Genomic DNA, 26944 nt, shown 5'->3' on the forward strand with positions numbered 1-26944 from the left:
AAGCCTGAGCTCAGCTTTACTCTACTCATGTAATTTTTTTACCCCCAAAATTTGTAAGTATGATTAGACTGTTGCTGCAGAAATAATTGATAGACTATAGGCTAATCATTTAAATAAAACCTCTTCAATTATAATAAAAGTTATTTAATAACTAAATCTCAAAGGTCATATTAATAATTGTAAACTGGTAAGTACTTACCGAATACCTGCTCTGTTCAAGGCACTGTTTTGGGCTTCTAAAAGGCTCCCACAAGTTCCAGTCTAAATGTGAAGGTATAAAATATTTACATGAAAAGTTATTAAGTTCTATGTTACACCATTTTACTTGTGCATATAATGTATTGTCCTTCTGCCCTTACGAGTGGAACTTGTCTTCTGATATGTAGTACTTTTATATTTAAAAGTAAGAACTACATTTCATAATAATCATAGCTTAACAAAACTTTATACTTATTTGAGCTTTTCACATACATTATATGTTCGCAATAACCCTGTGAGATAGGCATGTAATCATTTTAAAGATGAAAAAAGAGAAACTTAGAGAAAGAAGTAAGTCGTGTTTCTGGGACTTAAACCAGGGTTATTTAGCTATAAGTCCAAATGGGTTTTATATTCTTGAAAGTTTATATTAACACCAAACAGTAAAATCTTATTGACGATATTTTGGGAAAATTCTGCCTTGTGAGATTGATTTATTCATTTATCAAGCATTTACTAAGCATCTGTTATGCCACATTTTCTGTTAGGTGCTGGGAATACCAACCCCTTTGCTTTCAGGAGACTTTAGGTTTACTAGTGGGTAATACGTTATAAGCATTTCATTCTGGAGTAAAGTTTTTTCAGTTAATTGATTTGCATATTAGACATTTCTATTATGTTTTAGTACAAGAACTTGGAGGATTTTACCTTTGTAAATGTTTTATTATAAACCATTCAATATTAAGTATTGTCAAATAAGTACAAATAAGTTTTCTTCAAGTGGACATTTAATATTAAGCAGCAAACTTATGGAGCAATAGTTCTTAACCTTTTTTGAGAATCTGAGGAAAACTCCAGGATGATTGTTCCAGAACTAATGCCTATATGACACACGTACACAATTTTGTGTATGATATGCTAGAGTCCATGTGCTTAAAGCTTGGGTCTATGGACCTCAGATTAAGAGCTGTCCTTCTAGAGCAGTGTTACTTAAGTTTTATTTATTCACATACCCAGAATTTTTGCATCCTGTTAATACTGCCTTCACTATTATTTGTTACATGTTTTTATTTTTTTTTGAGAGTATAATTTTTCCTTAGAAATAACAGTTGTTAAATCATAGTCCTTAAAATGCTAGTCATTTTTGCCCTAAATACATAATCACTAAGTGTTCTTTGGTGTGCCATCTAATGTCACCTTGATTACCACCAGGTTGCAGTCCACAATTGGGGAATATTATCCTTTTCATTTTAATCCATCGTTTTACTCTTTATTCTCTTCTTAGAAAATATAAATTCTTTTTTTTTTTTTTTTGAGACAGAGTCTTGCTCTGTCACCCAGGCTGGAGTGCAGTGGCACGTTCTCAGCTCACTGCAACCTGTGCCTCCTGGGTTCAAGCGATTCTCCCGCCTCAGCCTCCTTAGTATATGGGACTTCAGGTGCATGCCACCACGTCCGGCCAAGTTTTGTATTTTTAGTAGAGATAGGGTTTCACCATGTTGGCCAGGGTGGTCTCGATCTCCTGACCTCGTGATCCATCCGCCTCTGTGTCCCAAAGTGCTGGGATTACAGGCGTGAGCCACTGCGCCCGGCCAATACAAATTCTTTACCTCTGCTTATAAAACACTGTAATGTGCTTTTGAGTCTGATAAATATCTTGAGAAAAGGTGTAAAGAATCTGGGAGCAAATGGAAGCCTTTTTGACTAATAACTTGCCTGCTGAAATAATAATAACATTTATTGAGCATTTACTGTGCCATGGCTATTCTTAGTGCTTTATATGTTTTAACTCACGTGAATCTTACCACAACATTTATGAAATATTACTTCCCTTCATTCACTGCACAGGTATTCATTCAGTACAACAAATGTTTCTAGGTGCTGATGATATTTATGACAGTAAACAAAGTCTCTGTCCTTATTGAGCTTAATTTACCAGATGAGAAGACTGAGATACAGAGAGGTAACATAACATAATTTGTAGGTCTCTTAGCTAACATGTGGGAGACCAGATTTGAACCCAGGTGGCCTGGCTTCAGAGCTTTTACTCTTAATTGCCGCTCTATACTAGGCTCTCCTATTTTGCTTCCTCAGACTTTGGTCTGATGATTTGGAGGAAAACAAACTAGTCATTTGACTTTTTAAAGATGCACATTAAAAAAATTTTAATGTCATTTCTCATATTGGGACAGGCCTTAAAATAGATTCAATGTTAACTGCTATGTAGGGTTGTTAAAAACATAATGTATGTAAAATGTATGTTACTCACGATTATGAAATGTTAACTTGTTTTTACATTTCCGTCTGTTCTTTCTTTCAAGTAATTTCAATAAAGTTCAATTATAAATTGAATTCCTACTATTTGCCAGGACATGTTGGCTCTAGGGATGGAGCAGTGAAGAAGACAAAGGCTGTACTCATGGATCTTGAACTCTAGGTGGGGGAAGATGCAGACAGAAAAATACATAGTATGTCAGTGATAAGTACTGGGTAAGGAGATGTAAGGGGGCTGGGCAGTGCTAGTCAGTGATGTTCAGGGAAAACAGGAGGTGACATTTGAGCAGGGACCTAAATAAGGTTGGGGAGTAAGCCACGTGCATCTGGGGAAAGAGTCTACCAGACAGAGGCAACAGTAAGTGCAAAAGCCCTGATTCGTTTCACATTTTTGAGAAATAGGGGCTGGAATGGAGTAAGCAAAGATCTAAGTGGCAGGGCATGCTATCTGAACAGTAGCAAGGGGCAAGATCATGCAGGATTTTATTCTGAGGTGGAAAGCCATTACAGCATTTTCAGAAAAAGCATGATATGGGGCCGGGCATGGTGGCTCACACCTGTAATCCCAGCACTTTGGGAGGCCGAGGTGGGTGGATCACCTCAGGTCAGGAGTTCAAGACCAGCCTGGCCAACATGGTGAAACCCCATCTCTACTAAAAATACAAAAATTAGCCGGGCATGGTGGCGGACGCCTGTGATCACAGCTACTTGGGAGGCTGAGGCAGGAGAATTGCTTGAACTGCAGAGGCGGAGGTTGCAGTGAGCTGAGATCATACCACTGTACTCCATCCTGGGTGACAGAGTGAGACTCTGTCTCAAAAAAAAGAAAAAGCACTATACGCTCTAACTTAGTTTTTAAAAATTCACTAGTGGCTCTGTAGATATTATACAACACTGGGGAATGTGGCAGGATGCTAAAGGTGAAAGTAGGGAAATCAGGAGGCCATTGCATATTGCAGTGCTCCAGCCAAGAGCTGGTGATGGATTGGATAGGAGGATATCTGTGAAGGGGTGAATGAAAAGTGGGTGGATTCTGGCTACATTTTCAAGGCAAAGTCAACATAATTTGCCCAGTCATTTTGATTATAAAATGTGAGAGAAAGGAGCCAGGGATGACTTTAAGACATTTGGCTTGAGCAACTGAAAGGATAGAATTGCCAGTTTCTTTGATAGGCAAAATTGGGGATAAAGATCCTGAGCTTGAGTTGGACATATTAAATATAAAATTCTTATTAGACATATAAGTGTAGGCATCGGATAAAAAAACCTAGAGTTCAGAGGAGGAGTCCAGGCCAGAGATATAAATTTGGGAGGCATCAAATAAAGATTTCTTGATATCACTTCCAATTGTGTATGTGGCGGAGATTGAATCTCAATGTGAGAGGAGAAATTATTGATATTATAATTTTAAGCTTGACCATTTTAATGTCAGCATTTAATGATTTTAGTTTATCAAATGAAAATAACATTTACTTTTAAATATTTAATATAGTTATATATAAGTATGTATGTTTATATTTTAAGTGTAGAAATATGTAACAGTTTTACTTTTTATGGAATAAGAACTGAAGTAAAATATAGCAAAATATTTTGGTTCTTAGGAGTGGAAACCTTGTAATTTACTACTGTATGTAACTATATTCCTATTAGAATTTAGAGTTATTTATATAAATATCTGATTTTTTTGTGTGGTTTTTAAGGTAATGCTATGGGCTATGTACGAATGATAAGATCTGGTGGTCTTCATTGTAGCAGCAATGCCATTAGGTATGGATGCAAACATCATTTTTGCCTTGTTTATGCCATTTTAAAAATTGTGTCCATTAAATATATGTTACAAGTGATATTGTAGATAAGGTGTTTGTTCTTGATATATTTTGAGATAAAATATGGAAGAAAACTATTAATTCTACTAGATTTTTCTCAAATTTTAAGACTGCAGCAGACTTCTGAAAATATTTCTCTTAAGTTAATTTATCAATATGGTTTATGAATGCATGTAAAGATTACATGATTTTAAGGATTAAAATATTCATATCTAAAATTCAATTTGGAACTAAAGTGGTGATATGAATAATATTACTGAAATGCACAGTTGTTTCCAAATACATAGTTGAAAATTTTAGAGTCCTGCAGTACCACTTTCATATCTGTGTCAATTGCACATATTTTACTTGACCTAATAAATGCCTTCCCAAATTCTTATGTAGATTTGTTCCTGATCTTGAAGATATTGTAAATTTTGAAGAACTAGTAAAAGAAGAAGGTCTTGCAGAAGAAACGTTAAAAGCAGCAAGGTAATCTAAATTTGGAGATATAAAAAAGTGTGTTTATAAAAAACATTCTGAAGAGAAGACCAGAGGGTAATATGTAATTTTTATGCCACTGTTTTTATTATACAAAATTATGGCCTCAGTTTATGAAGTATAATTTTTAAGACTTCAGTATTCTAAGACCTTTCCAGGTTCTAGAACATGCTGTCCAGTATTTCAGCCACTAGCCACACATGGCTCTTGAGCACCTAAAATTTGGCTGGTCCACACTGAGATGTGCTCAAGTATAAAGTACATAACTAACCTTGAAGATTTAGTATAAAAGGAGGAATGCCAAATACCTCAATCATAAAATTCATTTCATCTATTTTCTTTTTACTTTTTAAAATATTTCTCTTCACCAACAGTGTTCTAGAATGCCAGTCCTTTCTTATATGTAATCTATAGCAGCACTGTAGCCACTACCATATATGGCCGGTAAACACTTAAAATATGGCAAATGCGACTGGGGAATTGAAGTGTAAATTTTATCTTAATTTAAATTTAAATAGCTAATGTCTATCTTATTGAACAGTGCAGGACTTGAGTCAGTTGTGATTTGTAACATAAAACGAGAGGCATGCAGAATTGCTAAGAATATGTTTAGAAAACTGTATGTTTTATTCACACTTACAGCAGGTTATTGAATCAGGCATGAAGGGGCACCCCTGGGCAAAGGGGAGACAATATGATCAAAAAGAATAATGATAGATAAAAATCTGTTGAATAAAAAAAATCAATGAGTCATAATATAAGAAGGGTTATCATAAGAAGATCATAATGATAAGAGAATGAAAGTCATTTCTTTATGGAAGAATGCTTGTTAAATTTAGGGGGGAAATTGTAACCATCACTGTAATACTTGAAATCAAGCAAGAATCCCCAGTGGTTTCTAAAACATTAGGTGAAAAGTTTTTAGAGAACAGAGGATTCATTCAGTAATTCATCCCATAAAATTGCTTATTAATTACAAAGGAGAAAACTGTCTTTACAGTGGAGAAATATATTCCACCTTGGCCAAGTGATCAAACTTAGCATCACCAGTAATGGGGCAGACAGATGTAATGTGGCCTCTTGATGCAATGTAATGTCAAGTACCTAGTTTGTATTCTTGCCAGAAATGTTTATCCTGAATTTATTAGGAGGAAATGTCCTGAAAAATTTAGAATGTGAGCATTTTATGAAACACTTGGCCTGGACAAAAAATACAAGGAGATTGTTCTAGATTAGGAGAATAAAGAGACCTGATAATCACATGTAATGGGTGATACTTAATCATATCCTAGATAAGGAAAGAAACAGCTGTAAAGGACATTTGAGGAATAATTGGGGGAGATTTGAACATGGATTGTATATTAATACTGTATTATATTCTTGGGTATAACAGTGTTTTGTGGCTTTGTAGAAAAATGTTTTCATTCTTAATAGATTCATGCTAAAGCATTAATGGGCTAAGTGATAAAAGGTCCACAACTTTCAAGTGTTTCAGAAAAATAGAGAAAACAGTTGTGTCAAAATGTTAACAAGTGGTGAATCTAGTTGAAGGGTATACAGGTGTTCATTATACTATATTTTAACTTTTTGATAGGCTTGAAATTTTAAAAAATAAAAAAGTATATGGGAAAATGCATGCATTTCTGTGAGAATAAGGCCCCAGCACAGATGCTTTGCTCTGGAATAGTCTGTTAGATAGCTTAGCTCTTTGCCAGATTACATAAGCCATTTACAAAGTTAAGCCATTTGAAGTCATGTGCCTGAAAATGGTTTAAATAGTTTGTGATGTGTGTCTCAAAGGAAAGGATCAGACCTTTACCTTATGTTAAATGATGCCATTCACTCCGAAAGTGCTGACCATTTAAAAAATATTTTGAAGCAGTGTGAGGAAATCAGAGAGTAGGATATTGTCTTCTAAGATCTCTAGGGTAAAGCTGACTGCTAGTTGGAAGATCCAGATTGGTGCAAGGGAGTGGTTGATTGAAGTCAAGGAAATGTAGGGTCATGATAATGAATAGATGATCTGCATAGACAGGGGAGAACTGGAGCAGGCATCCTAATCCTGCGTAATTGTAGGACGGTGGTTAAAAGGTTAGTAGATGTCTGCTGTTAGGAAGAAGTAGTTGAGTATTTGGGTAGTTAGATATAGTTGGATTATGTGAGTCACAAAGGAAGATTTCTTTCTTACAGTGGTGGAGGAATAATAATTGAAAGTGGTAGTAGCTGTACATGAGGGATGCAGGAGAAAAAGCAGCTGATGTTTTTGAAGGTTGAGAGGGAAACTGAGTTCTTGAAAAAAGAGCCAGGTTTATGTTGAGGTAAGGGGATGTAGGAGAAACGTTAGAGATTTAAGGGGAAGAGGAAATATTTACAATGAAGAGGAGTTCTACAGGGCTCACTGTGGGAAGAAGAAATACAGAACTATTTTAAGTCCCAAGATGTTCTAATAGTCTATTTTTGGGACTAAATTTACTAATATTGATCAGTTTTCTGTCCATAGGAAAATAAGTTTATTCTGAACTCCAAGAAAATTTTCTTAGAAGTGTCTTACAGTGTTTCCTGCTTTTCAAGTGTTCTTATCTAAACTATTGAGAGATGGATTTTTTTCAAAGCCACGCTTCTTTTGAGAAAGGAACCAAATAATTTTTTGCTTTTTAGGCATTTGGATTCAGTCCTCAGTGATCACACACGAAATTCTGCCGAAGGCACAGAATATTTCAAAATGCTTGTAGACGTTTTTGCTCCAGAATTTCGAAGGCCAAAGAATATACATCTCCGAAATTTCTATATAATTGTTCCCCCTCTGGTGAGTATTTCCAGAACCTAAAATGAATTTTTTTTAAAAAGAGTATGCACGAATAGATCTGGTTTCTTTGTAACACGAAATGCATACAGACTACACTATTAATTTCCTGGTTGCATATAAAACTAAATGTGATCTCAGTGAATGTGACATAGAATTTTTTATTTGTTAGCCATGCTGAAGGACACTTTCTTATTGTTAGATTTTTTTTTTTCTTCTGAGATGGGGTCTTGCCCTGTCACCCAGGCTGGAGTGCAGTGGTGTGATCATGGCTTACTCAGGCTTGACCTCCTGGGCTCAAGCCAGCCTCCTGCCTCAGCCTCCCTAGTAGCTGGGACGACAGGTGTGCACCACCATGCCTAATTTTGGTAATTTGTTTTCTTTTTTAAGATATAGGGTCTCACTGTGTAGCCTAAGCTGGTCTTGAACTCCTGGGCTCAAGCAGTCCTCTTGCCTTGGCCTCCCAAAGTGCTGAGATTACAGGCATGAGCCACCACGTATGGCCTAAGATAGATTCTTATTTTTTTAAAATAATTACTGGAGAAATTTGAGTATTTTTTTAAGTTATATGAGTATATGCCATAGAATCTTTGGGCAGAATTATTAATATATAATCATTTTAAGTGCTTAATGTAGAATAACTTTAGCTGTTATAGTTTTTTCTAACACATTTCTTAAAGCATATTGTTTCAAGATAACTTCTTTCTATTCAGTAGTAAATACTAACATCTGGACTAAATTTTTAATGCCTCTTAGAGTATGTAATGTGTTCTTGCTCTAACTCTGTAGTTGCTATCTAAAAATAGTTCAAGTTATCAAAAATTGCATTATAAAAACAGCTGTTCCATTAGGGAAAATGGAGTTAAGAATTTTTGAGAGGTATATATTAGTAATAAGAGTTGTTTTGGCTTAAGGTTCCTATAAAGTTTAAAAAAAATTGTAAGTAGATAGCTTTAAAATCTAAATATCACCCAGCAGATGAAGCTCTTTATTATATTTAATTTTGATCAAGAATAGTGACTTTTCATATTGCTGCCCAAGTTGTTAACACATCTTCTTACATATTAAAACCATTATTACCTATTGAAAGTAGCTAATAGCCTATAAACAGCTTTTTTCCATGAATTTTGTTTCTTTTATACATTTGTTAATTTTCTATCATAATTGTATTTTAACTATGATATAGCAAAAAATGTTCATATTCATCTTGTAAGAATCTTTTCATCTTAAGATAGTGTCAAACTGGAGGGAGAGTGTCGTATTTGGTAATACTATAGTTAACTTGGGGTGAGTTCTCACCATATTTTTTTAATTTGAAGGGCAATGTACTCAAACCATTGTAGACAGCAGTTAACCCATTGGTAAGCTTAGGAAAAAGTCTGGAGTTTTACAAGGCAGTTGTCAGAATTCGCTTAGTGATGGAGAAAACAAAGTGGATTAAAAGCACTACAAAGAAGTATAGAATACTGTTCTTGTACTTGTGTTTGTAGTGTAGTTCCAGAAAAAAGACAAGCATAAATGAGATTTCTAAAAAAGATTGAATTGATTGATAAAAAATTCACAAACAGGTGATTAATTGCTGAATAAGTTTCACAGTCAAAAAAATGAAACTTGGTTTTGTTTCCAGCGTAGGCTATTATAGTACTTAGCACACTGTATATCATAATTAGTTTTTAAACACTTCTGCATTTACTCTTCTAGAGCTGTGCTATCCATGTATAGTCACATGTGGCTACTTAAGTTAATTAAAATTTCATAAAATCATAAGGCAGGGCGAAAAAAATAAAAATACCTTTTTAAAAATTAAAAATTCAGCTTGTCAGTCATACTAGCCTCATTTCAAGTGCTCAGTGGCTGCTTGTGATTAGTGGCTTACTGTATGTACTGGATGGTGCAGATACACATTTCTGTCCCTGCCAACAGTGTTGCTCTAGACTGTGAACTCTAGATAGAAATCATTTGTTTAATCATAAGTACTTAATAATGCCTGGTATATTGTAAGCTTCAGTAAATCTTTGTTGAATAAAAGATATGATTAGATAAGGCATTTTGGAAGAGCTGAATTTTCAAGAGACGTACTGTTTTGAGGATTCACACTTAAGAACATGAAAAGAAATAGTATTTTCGAATGAATTAGGTAGGTGTAAGTAAGGACTGTCTTGCATATGTTTTTAAGAGTACTTGTGCTTTGAAATAAAGCAGGCCCACTTTGCTAACTCCAGCATTCACTTAATATATATGACTTTGGGTGAGATAATAAATCTCCCAAGCCTCGGTGTCCTTCTCTGTAAAATGTGCATAATATTTTATAATGAGATATACAAGGTACTGTTCTTGGGCTAAGTAGTGATTGAGGGAGTGCCCATATTTAAAGGACTTGGAAAGGAGATCCATGAAGATACACTTGTATAGATTGTATCTTCACCAAGAGGGTACCTAAGGCAAATGTTTCAGATGAAAAGGACAGGAACCTAGATTCTATTCTATTCTATTTATAGTGATTCTATTTATAATTTTTAAAATGTCTGTTATAGGAATTCTGAAGATTTTCTTAGCAAAATTGTTTTTCTAACATGTTGTTACATCTTTTTAGACCCTCAACTTTGTAGAGCATTCCATTAGTTGCAAGGAAAAATTAAATAAAAAAAATAAAATTGGAGCTGCCTTTACTGATGATGGCTTTGCCATGGGTAAGCTTAATGGAATTGTTTTTCCATTAATTTTATATTGACCTTGTAATGGATTCTTAGAAACATTTGCTTGAGAATAGGTCTATATGTTCTTTATAGATTTTTCTTTCTTTTTTCTTTTTTTTTTTTTTGAGACAGAGTCTCGTCTCGCTCTGTTGCCCAGGCTGGAGTGCAGTGGCACGATCACTGCAAGCTCCGCCTCCTGGGTTCACACCATTCTCCTGCCTCAGCCTCCCGAGTAGCTGGGACTACAGGCACCAGCCACCACACCTGCCTAATTTTTTTTTGCATTTTTAGTAGAGACGGGATTTCACTGTGTTAGCCAGGATGGTCTCGATCTCCTGACCTCGTGATCTGCCCGCCGCAGCCTCCCAAAGTGCTGGGATTACAGGCGTGAGCCACCATGCCCGGCCTATAGATTTGTTTTTCATGAGTGTTGTTTACCATGTTTTTAGCTGGAATACATGATTGACGATACTTGTTTTCCGTAGTTTATAACTTATTGAATGCCTTCTTAGTATTGCTAATCACTTGTCTACTTTGGCCTAATATTTAGGCTTTGTTTTTGTTGGGGTTGTACAGTTTTAACGTCTTATATTTAGTTTCTCTGGTTTCCTTGTAGCTTCCTCAATTGCCATCTTTTTAGCAGTTGAAGTGTTTTTTTCCTTTCTTTTTGAGGCAGGGTCTTGCTCTGTCACCCAGGCTGGAGTGCAGTGGTGCAATCATGGTTCACTGCAGCCTCGACCTCCTGGACCCAAGCGATCCTCCCACCTCAGCTTCCCGAGTAGCTGGGACTACAGGCATGCATCGCCACATCTGGCTAATTAAAAAAATTTTTGTTTTTTTTAGAGACAGGAGTCTCACTGTGTTGCCCAGGTTGGTCTTGAACTCCTGGGCTCAAGAGGTCCTCTAGCCTCAGCCTCCCAAAGTATTGGGATTATAGGTACAAGTCATGGAAAGTTTTATTCTTTACGCTTACAGCTATATCGTTTCTCCTGGTGATTTATATGGCCATGTTAGTTATTTATTTTCTTCTTAATTGACTTGTCTTTAGTTATACTTCTACATTGTTTTTAAAGGAGGAATTAAGCCATTTTGTTAAACCCGTCATTCATTTATGCTGTAAAAGGTAACTTGAAATGGGACAAACTTAAAATGCTAGGAATTATTACTCAGAATGCTTAGTGTTGGGAATTATTGGTGAAGGAGTAGAATACCACTTCTGTACTCACTGTAATTTAACCTTAGTTTTGCTTATGCCTGCAGGTGTGGCTTACATTCTAAAGCTTTTGGATCAGTACCAGGAGTTTGACTCACTTCACTGGTTCCAGTCTGTTAGAGAGAAATACCTGAAGGAGATAAGAGCAGTTGCTAAGCAACAGAATGTACAGTCAGCCAGTCAAGATGAAAAACTCTTACAAACCATGAATCTCACTCAGAAGCGACTGGATGTCTATCTACAGGTAGAAAGGAGCCTAAGAGTCACATCTGCTTTGACTTACCATTTGATATCCATGACTTCTTAATGTCTGAAAAGCAGAAGCCATATAGAAACTACCATTTTCACAAGTGAGATGAATAGTGGCAAAAAGATTATATTTTAAAATGAGTGCTATTTGGAAGCCATTTGACTCACATCTTAAAAATGGGCGGGTTACTTATTTCAGTTTCTGTATTTATGATTTCCACTAGAGCTTTTAAAAATAATAAGAGGCATAAAAATGCATATATTTTTGGTATTGTGCCGTAATAAGTATTTTTGGTTTTTATTTCAAATTTTTAAATTTACTTAGGAATTTGAATTGCTGTATTTCTCACTGAGCAGTGCAAGAATTTTCTTCAGAGCAGACAAGACTGCGGCTGAAGAAAACCAAGAAAAGAAAGAGAAGGAAGGTCAGTGAGTGGTTTAAATTTGGGAAGACCAATAAATGTCTTTAGTAATAGACAGTAATGCACCATTTTATCTGGTCAGACATCTAGCTTCTTTGTCCTTTTGGAAAATAACACAGACCTACCATTAAGTCTTTTAAAAAAAGTAAAGCCTATATAGATCTTGTGTGAAATTGAAAAGGAATTTATGTAGTTTATGCATTTCACACTTGGTAACCCTTTAAAACCTTGTTCAGGATCATCTGCTTTTAATTTAAATACACTTTTCACAAGTTTGGTTTTTCTTTCATGGCTCAGAAACTATTAGATTTGAAGGAACAAATAGAGGAGGACAGCTAAATGTTGCTGAAGGCAGAGCTGCTGATGACTAGATGTTGACTGAATGAGATGGGACAGATGATTAAAGAACTGTAAAATCATAGGGGCTATTTAGTTGTAGTAAATAGCATCCTGCCTTCTTTCATAGTCAGGCCCTGGAGACTCAGGCAATATAGCCATAATAACTGATAGTGATTTCAATGAACTTCAGTCATTAAGGAAAGGATTCTGTCCATTGTATTCTATGTAGGATGGTGGAAAGGAATCTATACTTTTTAAGGCGTAAGAGCATTGTTCAGTGTTTCATATTTAATGTCCCCATGATATATTTCTCTCAGATTTGAAATTTAGGAATAATCATCTTCTCTGAGAAACAGATGTTTCCCTTTTTCTGTCATGGATATTATATAGCATACATTTCTCATTGCTTGGAAGATCAAAACTAGATACAGCGACTAGTTAACCCTTATAATTTTCATGTTTACTAGTCTCCTTTTTGTCTTACTCGTGCTTCATGAAGTTTTCATAAATCAAGATATAAAGCTCTTCATAAAACAAGATGTTTTTATTAATCTTATTTTATGTTAATTTTTAAAATACACCTTTTTTCTTTATATAGAGTAGAGGTGACTCATTTGGGTAGACCACTTACGTGAACTACCTTATTTCTTGACATTGTTGCATAAATTAAATATTACTAATATTACTTATTAATTAGGTGCATATCCAGGCGTTTTTTGAATCTAGACTAAATAAACATGCTTGAAAAAATTGTTTCAGCTTATTAATCTGGAAGACACTCAATATTAAATGAAAATTTATACATACTACATTTGTGTTCATTTTCAAGGATAAATTAGCAAAGCCATTTGGAAGAATCTGAATCAGTATAATCTAAATTATGAAGAAACTCAGTTATTGCCTCAGTTCTCCTCATGTGTTTCATGATGCCAGAACCTTTTCCCCAGCCCAGGTGACTGGGAAAACTCTGCCGGGCGATTGGACATTTGTTTTCAGGCTAAAGCATTAAAACAAAACAAACAACCCTTCAGTCTCATGGCAGTGGGATTCCTTGCTTTGGCCTATTCCTCTTAAGGAACTCTCCAGAGTTGCAGTTGTTATATTATCACTCACATCACTGTTCTAAGACTATTTCAGCTAAAGATTGCTCAGAGATATAGTCAGAGTTTCTGAATACATTACTCAAATAGTCTTTGTCTGTTAATGAAATATGCACACATGACATTTTGCACAAAAAGCCAGGAATTCATTCTGTCAAAAACAGTGAAAAGCTGCTTCATTTAAAATTATTTTAAGAAATAATATAATATATATTACATATAATTTATTATAATGTTATAAATACAAATGGAAAGTTATTCATTCTGGACAGTTTTGATATGTGAGTTTGCAGCCATGTTCCTACCAGGAATGACAATGTACTGTAATGGTTCTTTCTTGGCCCAGCTGGAGGAACTGGCGTGAGGGGAGCGGGCCTTTCTTAGACCAGGAATATCAAGATTCCTCAGGACAAAGGAGCCCATGTGGTTTGAAGCCCCACCCCAATACAGGTTCTGAGCTCCCTCAACTCCACCTTCATTAAAAACCAGTGGAAACAATTGCAGTGTTTAGCCTCGATTTTTAAAAATTTTAAAGTGTAAACAAGGTATAATTTGTGATGTTAGAGAAACATTTGATGGATGCAACTATAATTTGAAGTTTGGCAATACAGCTCTTCTCAAATTTCTTTTACTTCTTAATTTATTGTTTAAAAATGAACATAAATATCCATTATTATTTTCACTCATGCTTTCAGAAGAAACTAAAACAAGCAATGGAGACCTGTCTGACAGCACTGTGTCTGCTGATCCTGTTGTGAAATGATATGGATGGTATTCACTGCACATACGATGAAATCGTCAGAATTGTTAAAACTTTTGCCAGTGGAATGGATAAACTATTGATGAATTGTTTCCTGGGTCACATCTCTGGAAAATAGATGTTACAATTCTTAAAGGCAGTGCTTTAAAGTGAAGTTCATTCTGTTTCCAAAGGCTCTACTTTCAAAGGTTAAGAATGAGATTTTAAAATTGGATTTTTGCCTGGACTTGAGGGTAGAAGATGTTTCTATTTGAAGTGAAGTTATAAAAGGGCAAATCCAGATTCATAAACTATCACCTCGGATTTCTTGTAATCTACATGTTTGTAATTTGTATTTGCATAGATCTTTGATCTATAGTTATTTCAAGTCATGGGAAATTCAATGCATATACTATATACAGCCAGTAAATACATGCTTAACAAAAGGAATGAGCCTGAAGTTCATAAAGAATACATATCAATATTCTTATAAAAGGAATATATGAAGATGGCTTTGATACTAGAGGTGAGGCACAAGTGTTTTATGTACTCTCAGTGTACAGTATAACTGATGATCCTTCTTTCATTGTTAATTTCATGTGACTCACAAGAGCTGCTGATGTCTTTGATGAGACATTTTATAACTAGTTTACATTGCTTTGAGAACATTTAACCTCCAACAGCTGCTTTAAATTTAAGATTTACTTAATACTCAGAAAATTCAGATAAAGCCATAGAGTCCTGTTTGAAGCTTCACTTCTATTTTGGTTGAAGGCTTGATGTATGATGTCAGAAAAAAAATTGAATGAATTATTTCTACATCCAAACTCAGGTTTCTTCTACATTAGATTGAATTGAAATTTTGGTGATGGTTTGGGTAGACTTTTTTTTTATATCAAGTATAATTTAAAACATCAGATTAAATAATTACACTGTTCAGGCTTTTAAAAAAATACCACTGTGAGAATAAAGCGCTAGTAAGATACATCACTTACTGATTTTAAAAGTACAGAAAGATTTTGAGTAAATTTTGTGCCCAGCAAGCTGTTAGTTTTATTTTTGTAAAGGTATGTAAGTTATTAAATGGTTAATCATGGCCTTTTAAAAATAAAGTGATACCTTTACAATGAAGACAAAAGTTTAAAACTTTCTAATACAAACACCATTTTGGGAAATGCTTGATTTTTTTCTATTGCATTTGTCTGCTAAACATTTCTTTGGATAAATCCTGCAAATACTTCTAACATTATTCTTTGATTCCAGCTTTTAGAATGGGTGTACAATGCCCTGTTTGTACTTACTGGTTGGGGTCAGGGTAACTTGCCAGCCCAAGATAAATACTTTAATTGTTAAAAGTCAGAAGAGACAGAATATGTAGGAAATGTTTGTTTATTATGTAAACATGGCTTACAGAATTATGAACAGTGGATAGATTAAAGGCATTTAATATTTGTAATTCATAATAACTGTAGAAATGGCCCTAAAGCATGCTGCATAATTAATAATTTATATTTTCATTATTATAAGTGTTTATATTAATGATCTTGCATTTGATTATATCAAATTCGTCATTTCATAGCAACAGTATTGTTTTCTCTGTTTTTCTTCTCTAACTTCTCTGAAATCATCTCCTATTAAGGGATAGAAATTGTTACTAGAAGAGAATCACATGTTCTCTGTTCATTATCCCTACATGTGTAAATTAATTATTTTATCAATACTAGATAGAGTTCACATGCTGACTCCCTGGATACCTACAGTTGAGAAGAAAATGACAGACAATTATTTTTCCTTTAGGTCAAAATAATGTCACTGCTATCTGGATAAATTATAAGTTCATATATTTGAAATAAGATCCTGGAAACGAATTTAAATGGTGTCAAACTGCAGAGCAACAGGGCTTCAGTATATTCACATCTAATAGGTTAATATGTACATTTGGATGATGATTTTTCTTGATAACATTAACATTAATTTTATTTTTTCAGACATACTGTAATTTAAAAATTAATGTGAGCGTTTGTTTTAAGTTCACAGAAAACTTAATAATTCAAATTCTCAGGAATTAAGGACTCACCATAACATTGTCAGTTCTAATGAAATTTTGTAAAAGATGGCAAGTTTGTTACCTCACTTGAGTGGGGTTTTCCTTTTCCCCCAATTCTAAGAGAATATAATGTGTATACTAAAACATTAATAAACATAATTTTGAAAATTTCCTTCCCCTGGATGTTTATGTTCAAAATTGAATGTCGTAAACCAGTAGTTCTTAATATTAACCTTTTTGGGGTCCCCCTTAATTGAATGAAATGAAATCTGTGGAATCATTTTTTTATAAAATGCATGCACATAGGTAAAAATTTGAAGTTTAAAATTGGCTCCTGTCAATGTATTCCAGGTGAAAGAAAGGTGTTTTCTTTCCTTTATACATCCTTGATCTTTCCAGAGCTTTTTTCCAATAAAAAGAACCAATATGAAGTTACTTTAAATCCTAATCCTGGAAAGGGATTATCAGTATGCATTGTTTAATGTTAGTAATAACTATAGTGCTATTTGCAAACCTGAGTTGAACTAAAACAATACAGTAGTCTCCCCTTATCCGTGTTTTACTTTCCAGTTTCAGTTACCTGTGGTCAGCTGTGGTCTGAAAATATTACATGGAAAATTCCAGAAACAATAAGTTTCAACTTGTGTGTTATTCTGGGTAGCATGATGAAATCTTGTGCTGTCATGCTGCATCCCGCCTGGGACGTAAGTCACCCCTTTGCCCAGCATCTTCATGCTGTATGTGCTACCTGCCCATGAATCACTTGGTAGCTAGGTTGTCAAATCAATAGTGTTTGTCTTCAAGTAAGCCTTATTTTACTTAATAATGGCCCCAAAGTGCAAGAGCAGTGATGCTGGCAATTCAGATATGCTATAAGAGAAGCCTTAAAATGCATCCTTTAAGTGAAAACATGAAAGTTCTCAATAAGGAAAGAAAAGAAATCATATGTGGGGTTGCTAAGATCTGTGGTAAGAATGAATCTTCTCTCCGCAGCATTGGTGACAGTATTTGTTACAGTTATGTTTCATCATTAGTTATTGTTAATCTCTTACTGTGCCTAACTTACAAACTTTATCATAGGCATGTATATATAGGAAAAAACAGTATATATACGGTTAGATACTATCTGCAGTTTCAGGCATGCACTGGGCGTTTTGGTGTATCCCTCTCAGATAAGCAGGGACTACAGTAATGACAACAGAGCCTTCAAAATATTACACTGGAGACGAGGTACAATCCTGTTAAATACTACACTGCAGAAATCATTCTTGGTAAAGTTAAGTCTGGTTGCTGTTCCTTTTTTCTTCTGAGGCAGTAAATTTGTAAAATTGTGGGAAAGATGAGAAAATATTGGATACTTCATGTTACTATTTTATGCTGTCTGCTAAATGTAAAAGGTAGGCTTTAATTGATTTTAATAATTGTAACAGGATTTTCTTTCCAGCTTCTCATTGCAGATGTTTCAGAAGACGGTATTCGTTTTTTAAGGGAAGTTTTAATATCACATTTTTTTTTCAACAAAGGCTTTCAGATGTTAGGAATACTTTAATAGGCTGTCAAAGATGTGAAGTTTAAAAAGGGAATCCAGAATAAGTGGAAATCTGTAGAGACTAAGCAAAGGCAGTGAACTCAAGAGATGGTGATGGCAAAGTTAGAGTTCAGTTTATAACACAGGTCAGCATATATATAATGTATAAGAAAAGTTGGGCAAGTAAGTATTTTCTTTTCAGTAGTTTGGCTCCTCTTTACCACTCAGTTTACCTGATACCTCCATTTCCCATTAGTGGAGATATACTCAGGAATGTACATCAAATTTATTCAGTCGATGCAGATCTGATACCATAATTCTTGGATCATCTCTAAGGACTATAAATACATTCTGTAGGTAAGAGTCAAGCATTCTTTAATAATGCCCTCATTTGATGGGGGAAGGAGTTAACTTTTATACCTAGAAGCACTTGTCTTTATCAGATTAGTATTAAAGTATTTACTCTTTTCAGCATCTGTACAAAAGGGAGCAAAGTATTAAAGATATTATGCTTTAGGTTGATACTGCTACTGAATAAATCGTCAAAGCTTAATGTATTGAGAAATATTTGGAGATTGCTTAGTATCTGGTTCTCTCTTGAGGTCATCTGTATATAGCACAGAGTGGTTAGAAGCATAGACTCTGGAGCCAGAACAATTTGAATCCCGATTTCCTGCTTAGGAACAGATTCCTTAATATCTCTGTGCTTCATTTCCTTGTGCAAAAAGTGGGATGATAATGACAGTATGTAGCTCATAGGTTGTTTGAGGATTTAATTTGCGTAAAGCACTTTATATATTAGGAAACTAACTAAATATTAGCTGCTCTTGTATATAACTACTGGAAACATTAGCTATTACTGTATTATGTGTACTCTCATAGGTAGAAATAAACTTGGCACATAAGCATTAAGTGTTAACTATTCTTTTAGGTGGAACGATTGAAACTAAAGTCTGTATTTGACTTTAAGTGGGTCTCTAAAAAACTATTCCTTGTTAAGTGGCTCAGGTAGATGCAGACAAGGTAAGGAAGACCCTGTTCTTCCCTAAAGGTAGTCTGATGGGTATGTGAGGCTAAACCAGCCTGGGAAGTGGGAATTGGTAAGAATAGTTGGCTTCTAAAAAGGTCCCATTTCCTCTCTTCCCACCCTTCCCACCTTTCATTTACATGGCACTTGTTATCTTTCAGAGCTCTTTAATGTGTATTAATACACAGTTCAGTAAGTGGAGAAAAGGGGCAAATCACCCACTAGTTCTAAGTTTTAAAATTATTTAAAAATAGTCAGTGCATGCAAGGTATACAATATGTATTATACTATTTAAAGAATGAAAATAAAGCACTTGGAAAGAAGCTACTGTTATCAGTTAAGAACACTTTAGAAGCTCCTGCAGTTTCTGCCTGAGAAAACCACATGGGGGTTTGGTGTTAATCATTCTCTTGCTGTTCCCTTGTTTTACAACTGATGGTATTTTCCTAAATATTGATAATATGGTTATGTTTCAGTTTTTAAACTAAATAGAAATGGGATCTTATTATGTTTTTGTAACTTTTTCATTATTTTAAAAATTCATCCACTTTGATGCATATAGCTGTAGTTTAACTAGCATTTCATTACATGAATACAGCTATCTTTTGTCGACGACATCTGGGTGTTTTTCACTTTTGGGATATTGTAAACAATGATGCTGTAATCATTATTGAACGTGTCCCTGGGTCCATGTGTTTAGAGTTTCTCTAGGCTGTGTACCTGCAGGTAAAACTGCTAGGTAGTAGGGCAGGTGCCCTTTCAATGTACTGGACAGAATGCCAAACTGTTGTTTCATCCCAGCAGCTGAGGAGATTCCCCTTTGCTCCATTTCTACAAACAGCTGAATTTTTGCAGTCTGGTGAATATAATGTTTCTGTGGTTTTAATTTGCATTTTCCTGATTACTATAAGGAGTCTGTTTCTGTTTATGAACACTTTGTCTTTTTTAGTGTATGAAATGCCTTCATGACTTTTTTTTTCAATTTATCTTTCTACCTGTAGGAGTATTTTATATATTCTGGATGCTAATTTTTTGTTGGTCTTGTGTGCTTGCTAGTATCTTTGGTTTAGTTGTGTGTTTTCATTCTCTGTGGTGGTTTTTGATGAAGTTAGTTTTAATGGACTGAATTTCAGTCTTTTTATGTTTCCCTAATGATGTGCATGCTTTGTGTCTTATTTAAGCCATGCAGTCTTTTAAAATGGTGGATTAATAAAATAACTTTTGTAATACAAAATTAGGTTAACATCATAGGATCCATTTGAAATGTATAAAGAAATGTATAGTGTTTCACTTTTCAAACTAATAATTGTTTAGGACTTCAGATTCTACCCCTCCCAAAAAAGTCTAAGCAAGAAAAAAAAAGTTCAGGGGACTGTGGTTCTTGCAGTCTGTCAGAGAACCAATTGATCTAAAGCGGTTATGTCATACAAATTTGTAAGGCATTAGTGAACAATGAATTAATTTTACAGTGCATAATCTCATACTGGCTTAGACTGGCTCACTATGTCTTTTATGGTGTATACATTTCAAATGGATCCTATATTAACCTAATTTTGGATTACAAAAGTTGTTTTATCCACCATTTTAAAAGCAACACCTTTAAAACTTTTAGCAATGGGATCACATATTCTACTCATGTTGACTGGAAGTATTTTTTGATACTATATCCCCTCTTCTGTGATTTCATTATGCCCTAGTTTTTGGGAAATTGAATGTTAAAGCTATAGAGCTGACTTTAGTTTTCTTCCAGGGATGTTCTAGAAAATAACCACAACAAACAAAAGAAAGAAACAGAATAATTTTTATTGCTAGGTTAATTTATTACAAAGATAATAATAGTCTGTTGAACTTAGTTACAGTTAGACACACTGTACCGATTCAAAATCATTATACTAGTTTGATAGGGAGGAGGGATGGGGGAGTGGGCTGGGGTTCCAGGAATTGGAAGTATCAGGGTGGAAATAGGAACTTTATACCAAGCCCCATGACCAGCTGTGCTTCAAGTGAGTTTTAAAATTAATTGGTCCCTTCCCTGAAGAGGGTCTGGCTCAGAAGAAACAGGAACTGGTAGAGCTGCACCCTGTCCACAGTGATCCACTACTAAAAATACTCATACCTAGGAGGACCTTAAACTTCTGAATGCTGGTTCAGTAAGGCTCCACTGTAAAATCAAACATCTTTTGTGGTATTCATTTTTTTATTGCTTGATGTCTGGAACAGTTACCGAAACTAGACCTGTATCGCGCATCTCTACTAGTGCTTGGGCCTCAAAGCAGTGCTCATCACCTAACTGCACAAAGAAATGCTATTAGGTCCAATTATGAGATAAGCTGAATTATAAATACACAATTTTCAGAACGACAGGCACTTAAAGCTCATTAAGTAAAATACAAAAATAGATTATATTAATAAGAAATATTTAGTGTTCATCAAATTGTAAATCTAGGCTTTTGCCATTTTTTAAAAAGGATACTGGAAACTGAAGAGATGACATTCATATGAACAATGCATTTTTCAAACTTTTGTTCTGAGCGCTGAACAATCTAAGAAATTTAGCACAATCTAAGAAAAAAGACTTACCACAAAGCACCTAAAATAACATTGTAGATGGGTGGGAACGCTGTCAACCATTTCTTAGTTTCCCTCCCAAGTCTCAGTATCAAGGCATCAAGATTACATTCCACAAACGATTGTCAGCCTTCGGAAATCAGGTCAGTGTGCCTGTATGTTAGAGAAGTTAAAACCCTTAGGAGGTAGGTCTCCTTCCTGTTTGCTCTTCCCCCACAGGCGCAAGTGAGTTATGCTTCAGATTCTGCGCCTCTATGTTCATTTGGATTTCCATCATCATTGTCATCTGGTTGATCGTTTAACAGTACATATTTTCCATCATTGGTTAGTGGTATGGACAGCATTAATTGAGCCAGTGCTTCTGGATCCTGAAGTTAGGAGAGTTTAAAAGGGAAAAAAGAAAAGGCTTAAGATGCATTTAAACCCCTTTGGCCTGGCTTTCAATATGTTCTGTAATCTAGTCTTGTTTCTCCTGACTCTTGTGTATATGTGCCTTCCGCTGAGTCTCCTTGCTTCTCAAACTCAGGCATGTCACTTCTAGAATCTAGACTGTTTTCCTCTGAGCCAAAATATTGTTTACGTAGTCAATTCGTATCATCTTCCCAAAGATTCCATAGAGGAACTTCCTTCACAGAACTTTTGTCTTCTCTATCTTTAAACTCCTTCTTTTCTCACGTTTAATCTACACCAGAAGTTGGCAAACTATGGTCATTTGGCTAACCATTTGATTTTTATTGGAAAACAGCTGCAGCCATTTATTTACATACTGTCCATGCTGCTGCTGCTTTTTTTTGGGGGGGAGGGGGTGGTGTGGCGGTTGGAGACAGAGTCTCGCTCTATCGCCCAGGCTGGAGAGCAGTGGTATGATCTCAGCTCACTGCAACCTTCGCCTCCCTGGTTCAAACGATTCTTGTGCCTCAGTCTCCCGAGTAGCTGGGACTACAGGTGTGCACCACCACACCTGGCTAATTTTTGTATTTTTAGTAGAGATGGGGTTTCACCATGTTGGCCAGGCTGGTCTTGAACTCCTGACCTCAGGTGATCCTCCTGCCTCTGCCTCCCAAAGTGCTGGGATTACAGGCATAAGCCACCATGCCTGGCCTGCTTTTGTCTTATGATAGCAGAGTTGAATCTGTTGCAAGGGAGATAGCCAAAAACATAAAGACCCTTTATAGAAAAAGTTTGCCAACTTTTGACCAATACCATTAAATAATAGCTTACAGTGCTTGCCATTATTTCATGTATGTGGCCTTAGTCCTTGGTCTTCCTGACCTCTCCAAGACTGAACTGCACTAATATGGTAGCCACTGGCTACATGTTACTATGTAAATTTGAGTTAAATTTAAAAATCCAGTTCCTCAGTCACACTAGCCATATTCAATCTGCATATTAAATTGTGCAGATATAAATCATTTCCATTATTGCAGAAAGTTCTGTACATTGCTGAACTAGAAGCCCCCTGGGGGCAGGGACTATATCTGTCTTGTTCACTACTATAATTCCAGGGCTTTTCTTACACAAACTAGGCTCTCAAAAATTTGCTGAATGAACAAAAGATTAAAAGCTGCTGAAAGACAGGGAGGTCTCAGAGTCCTCATTTCTTAAAAGCTCCCAGGTGACGTCTGTTAATGCTGTGGGGCATGTGATCATACTCTGAGGAGCAAGGCCTTAGAGCACACGGTGGGTACTTATCTATCATCTTAATCTGAAAGAAAGGAAATCTAGCCAACTAGTATGCAAGCAAGAAAACAGATAAGCAGGAGTTCCAGCAGTGATAAGAAGTCCTCATGTGTTAACAGTGAACATGGAACTAGCTGATCAAAAACGTCTGGTGGTTAGAATACTTTTAAAAGGAAATCCCAAACTTGGCCACACTTTCCAGTGAACATCACTTTTCTTTTTGAAAAGACTCTTGGTATGTGTACACAGATGTGTTTTGAGTAGCTACTAAACCAGCACTAGAATGCATCTTACCTTCTGAACCTCAATAATTTCTTTTCCCAAATTAATAGCATAACATATCTGCAAAAGACAAGAAAAGTAGTGATTGGCAAAAGTAGAGAAGGATAAAATTTTAGAACAAATGTGATTCGGGAGTACAGTGAGGTCACTGTTCTCACTGTTCCCACTTGGGAACACAGGACCTGGCTGCAGGAGACTCATCACATAGGGCCCGGGGCATTTGCGTCCAACTGTCCTGACCTCTGTTGCCAATTTATGCCACACAAAAAATATTCCGGGTTAAGTGAAACTCAGGTAATTCCAGTGTTAAAAATTCTTAATAGGAATTTTTCTTCTCTCTCTTAAATGTATTTAGCCACGATATGCCCATATACACAGTGGCAAACAGATAATTTACTGAAAGAAGGATTGGTTAATTGTGATAAATTCTAAGTCGCAGATAGAGTCAAAAGTTTTTCATACTAAACCAACAGTTTGTGTGTAACTTTTCTAATATCTTCCTTGGTTTGCTCTCTGAGACTAAATTATTCTCTATTGTAGCTTTTGCCTTAATTTTTTTTAAAGAACAAATTTGAGGGGAACTGCTTTCGACATTTCCTTATATCCCGACTAAATAATATGTCTTGCCATGAAATTTCTTCCTCATTCACCCTATTCTGGTTGATAGGTATTTTCCACAGAGAAATTTAAATCGAGTTTTCTTTCAGTGAGGCCTTCTTAGGAGGTATTATCTGAACTCCTGGATGGAGACATGCAGAATAATCAACTAAATATCCAAGGAAGTAATGCCAGAAAACTCTTTTAAAATGGACTTGTTTGGACTGGGGTATTATGGGATCTTCACATGAAAAAGAGACCTTTTCGCCTTCTGAGTTGCTTTCAAAAATGTATGTACTCAGAGATTCTTCTCCAGTGGATTCAGGAACACGGATGACAAAACCAACCAGTCTCTTGTTTTCTTGATGAGCAGCAAATTGTGTGACACTGGTAAGTTCAAACTGCGGGGGGGGGGGGAAAAGGCAACAGATCATACAACTACTAGAATTAAAAACTGACAAGGCTACTCTCTGGAAAAGTCATGAGAAAAAGTATCCTATTAGTCCTATTAGTGGCAGATCTTTATTAATAAAGTGCCTAGGCTGTGTTTAAGGTAGATACAAAGGTGAATTAAGGAGTAATCACTAACATGAACCTGTATGCGGTACTTACATTGGCCCTTGATACTTGAGTCTGTGGATCTATCAACCTGAAATTTTAAAAGATACATTATGTCACAAATGTTGGATAAATTTAATATTCCTAGAAGAGTTTGTAGAAGTCCAGAATAAATACAAATTCCCCGAAATAGAGATAAAGCCTGTTAGAGGGTGAGGCGAGATAGCTGTGTGTGACCACGTGTCCTGCTTTCTGCCTTTACGGAACCTGTGTAGCTAAAGCTCAGGGTACCTATAATGGAAGATTATATAGCAAGTAGAAGATTTAACTTCACAGGACTCTGCAACTTACCCAAAAAGACAGCATTATAATCCTCAACAGATCTGCTATATAATATGGATGGATTATATTCTGTACAGCCTCCCTCTCAACAAACATCCATTGGCAACTTTAATGTCCCTGAAGTGCAAGATCAACTTAGTCTAAATTTAACATTATTGAAAAAGATGAGGTAGCGGTGACAAAATAGTGAAGGGATTTTGACAAAACTCTTATCAATTTGGGTAAAAGAGGAATAATGTTTAAGAAAGTATTCCAGAATATATTTCCTTGTCTTAATTATTTACTATTTATTTATTCTGAGAAGAGTCTTGCTGTCACACAGGCTGGAGTGCAGCAGCCCAATCTTGGCTCACTGCAACCTCCACCTCCCGGGTTCAAGCGATTCTCCTGCCTCAGCCTCCTGAGTAGCTGGGATTACAGGTGTCAGCCAAAATGCCTGGGTAATTTTTGTATTTTTAGTAGAAGTGGGGTTTCACCATGTTCACCAGGCTGGTGTCGAACTCCTGACCTCAGGGCATCTGCCTGCTTCAGTCTCCCAAAGTGCTGGGATTACAGGCATGAACCACCACGCCAGGCCTTCAGAATATATTTCTTCAACAGTATTTTAAGCATCATCTAATAATCAGGTTGACATACCCTAGAAAATAAACTATATGAGAGAATTTATTGCTATCTTAGATAAGTGGGTATAAATTTCTACTGTATTGTACTCGTGTTGGAATAATTAACATGCTATTATGTAAATTATTACTATACATTTTATAGGTGAAAGCAAAAATATAGTTTGTGGAAAAAATGGTTATGATTCCATTTATATGTTAAATGTCCAGATCTATAGAGATGGCAATTTTAGTGGTTAGTGGCTTCCTAGGGCTGGGTGGGTTGCCAGGGGCTAATGGGTATTCTTTCTGAGGTGATGAAAATGTTGTAAAATTGATTGTGATGATGGTTGTACAACTCTGAATATACTAGAAAACACTGAATTGTACATTTAAATTGTATGTGAATTATATCTCAGTAAAACTGTTACACCCCCATGCCCCCAACAAAAGGCTACAGTTAGAAATACGTGCAGTTATACTTATTAAACCGTAAGACTTATAATCAGAGAACTCGAGATTGAGTTCTACCCTGGCTCCTCACCTGATCTTGTGCAAGTCACCCGGACTTCTTACAACTGGTTCATCTGTAAAACTGTGGTAAGAACCCCCACTTCCAAGAGGTGGTTATGACAGTTAATGAGAAGTGTGTATGGAAATTTAAGTAGACAAAGCTTAAGAAATGTTACTTTTATGTCCCTATTAATGGGCATGAATTTAATTTTTTGAATATAGATCATAAAGTTTTCCTCAAGTTGGAATAACTTTCATAGGTATTTTGTAAAATTCCTTATAAGTGAAAACTTAACACATGCATATTTTGTGGGTCACTTTCAGAAGTTTGCTGTTTAAATCAGGTAACCTAGATTTCTCTTTTTTTATTATTATACTTTAAGTTCTGAGATACATGTGCAGAACGTGCAGGTTTGTTACATAGGTATGTATACATGTGCTGTGGTGGTTTGCTGCACCCATCAACCTGTCATCTACATTAGGTATTTCTCCTAATGCTATCCCTCCCCTTGACACCCACCCACCAACAGGCCCCAGTGTGTGATGTTCCCCTTCCTGTGCCTATATGTTCTCATTGTTCAGCTCCCACTTATGAGTGAGAACATGCGGTGTTTGGTTTTCTGTTCCTGTGTTAGTTTGCTGAGAATGATGGTTTCCAGCTTCATCCATGTCCCTGCAAAGGACATGAAGTCATTCTTTTTTATGGCTGCATAGTATTCCATGGTGTATATGTGCCACATTTTCTTTATCCAGTCTATCATTGATGGGCATTTGGGTTGGTTCCAAGTCTTAGCTATTGTGAATAGTGGTGCAATACACATAGTGTGCATGTGTCTTTATAGAAAATGATTTATAGTCCTTTGG

At 35.7% G+C, this 26944-nt stretch overlaps 2 protein-coding genes across 10 annotated transcripts in view; one reads left to right on the plus strand and one right to left on the minus strand.

Moving 5' to 3' along the window:
• The window catches only part of WASHC4 (WASH complex subunit 4), a 61341-nt gene extending 44783 nt beyond the window's left edge, over window positions 1–16558 (plus strand). For 4 of the 6 annotated variants that reach the window (XM_003832555.6, XM_034934381.1, XM_034934380.1 and 1 more), the window contains 7 exons: window positions 4173–4239; window positions 4683–4769; window positions 7437–7584; window positions 10175–10271; window positions 11538–11734; window positions 12065–12164; window positions 14296–16558. In XM_003832555.6, coding sequence (XP_003832603.2) covers window positions 4173–4239; window positions 4683–4769; window positions 7437–7584; window positions 10175–10271; window positions 11538–11734; window positions 12065–12164; window positions 14296–14363 — 764 coding nt within the window. In that variant the 3' untranslated portion in view covers window positions 14364–16558. The other 2 variants (XM_063593619.1, XM_063593618.1) reach the window with 2 other exon arrangements.
• A 4170-nt stretch (window positions 16559–20728) lies between these two features.
• Window positions 20729–26944, minus strand: part of APPL2 (adaptor protein, phosphotyrosine interacting with PH domain and leucine zipper 2) — a 63258-nt gene continuing 57042 nt past the window's right edge. For 2 of the 4 annotated variants that reach the window (XM_034934383.3, XM_055096073.2), the window contains exons 18-21: window positions 24681–24717; window positions 24329–24469; window positions 23484–23531; window positions 20729–21662 (exon numbers count right to left, since the gene is read on the minus strand). In XM_034934383.3, the coding sequence (XP_034790274.1) occupies window positions 21654–21662; window positions 23484–23531; window positions 24329–24469; window positions 24681–24717 (235 nt within the window). In that variant the 3' untranslated portion in view covers window positions 20729–21653. Of the gene's footprint in view, window positions 21878–23483; window positions 23532–24328; window positions 24470–24680; window positions 24718–26944 lie in introns of all 4 variants that reach the window. The other 2 variants (XM_003832552.5, XM_003832553.5) reach the window with 1 other exon arrangement.

The sequence above is a fragment of the Pan paniscus genome, chromosome 10 (assembly GCF_029289425.2).
Source record: "Pan paniscus chromosome 10, NHGRI_mPanPan1-v2.0_pri, whole genome shotgun sequence".
NCBI lineage: Eukaryota > Metazoa > Chordata > Mammalia > Primates > Hominidae > Pan > Pan paniscus.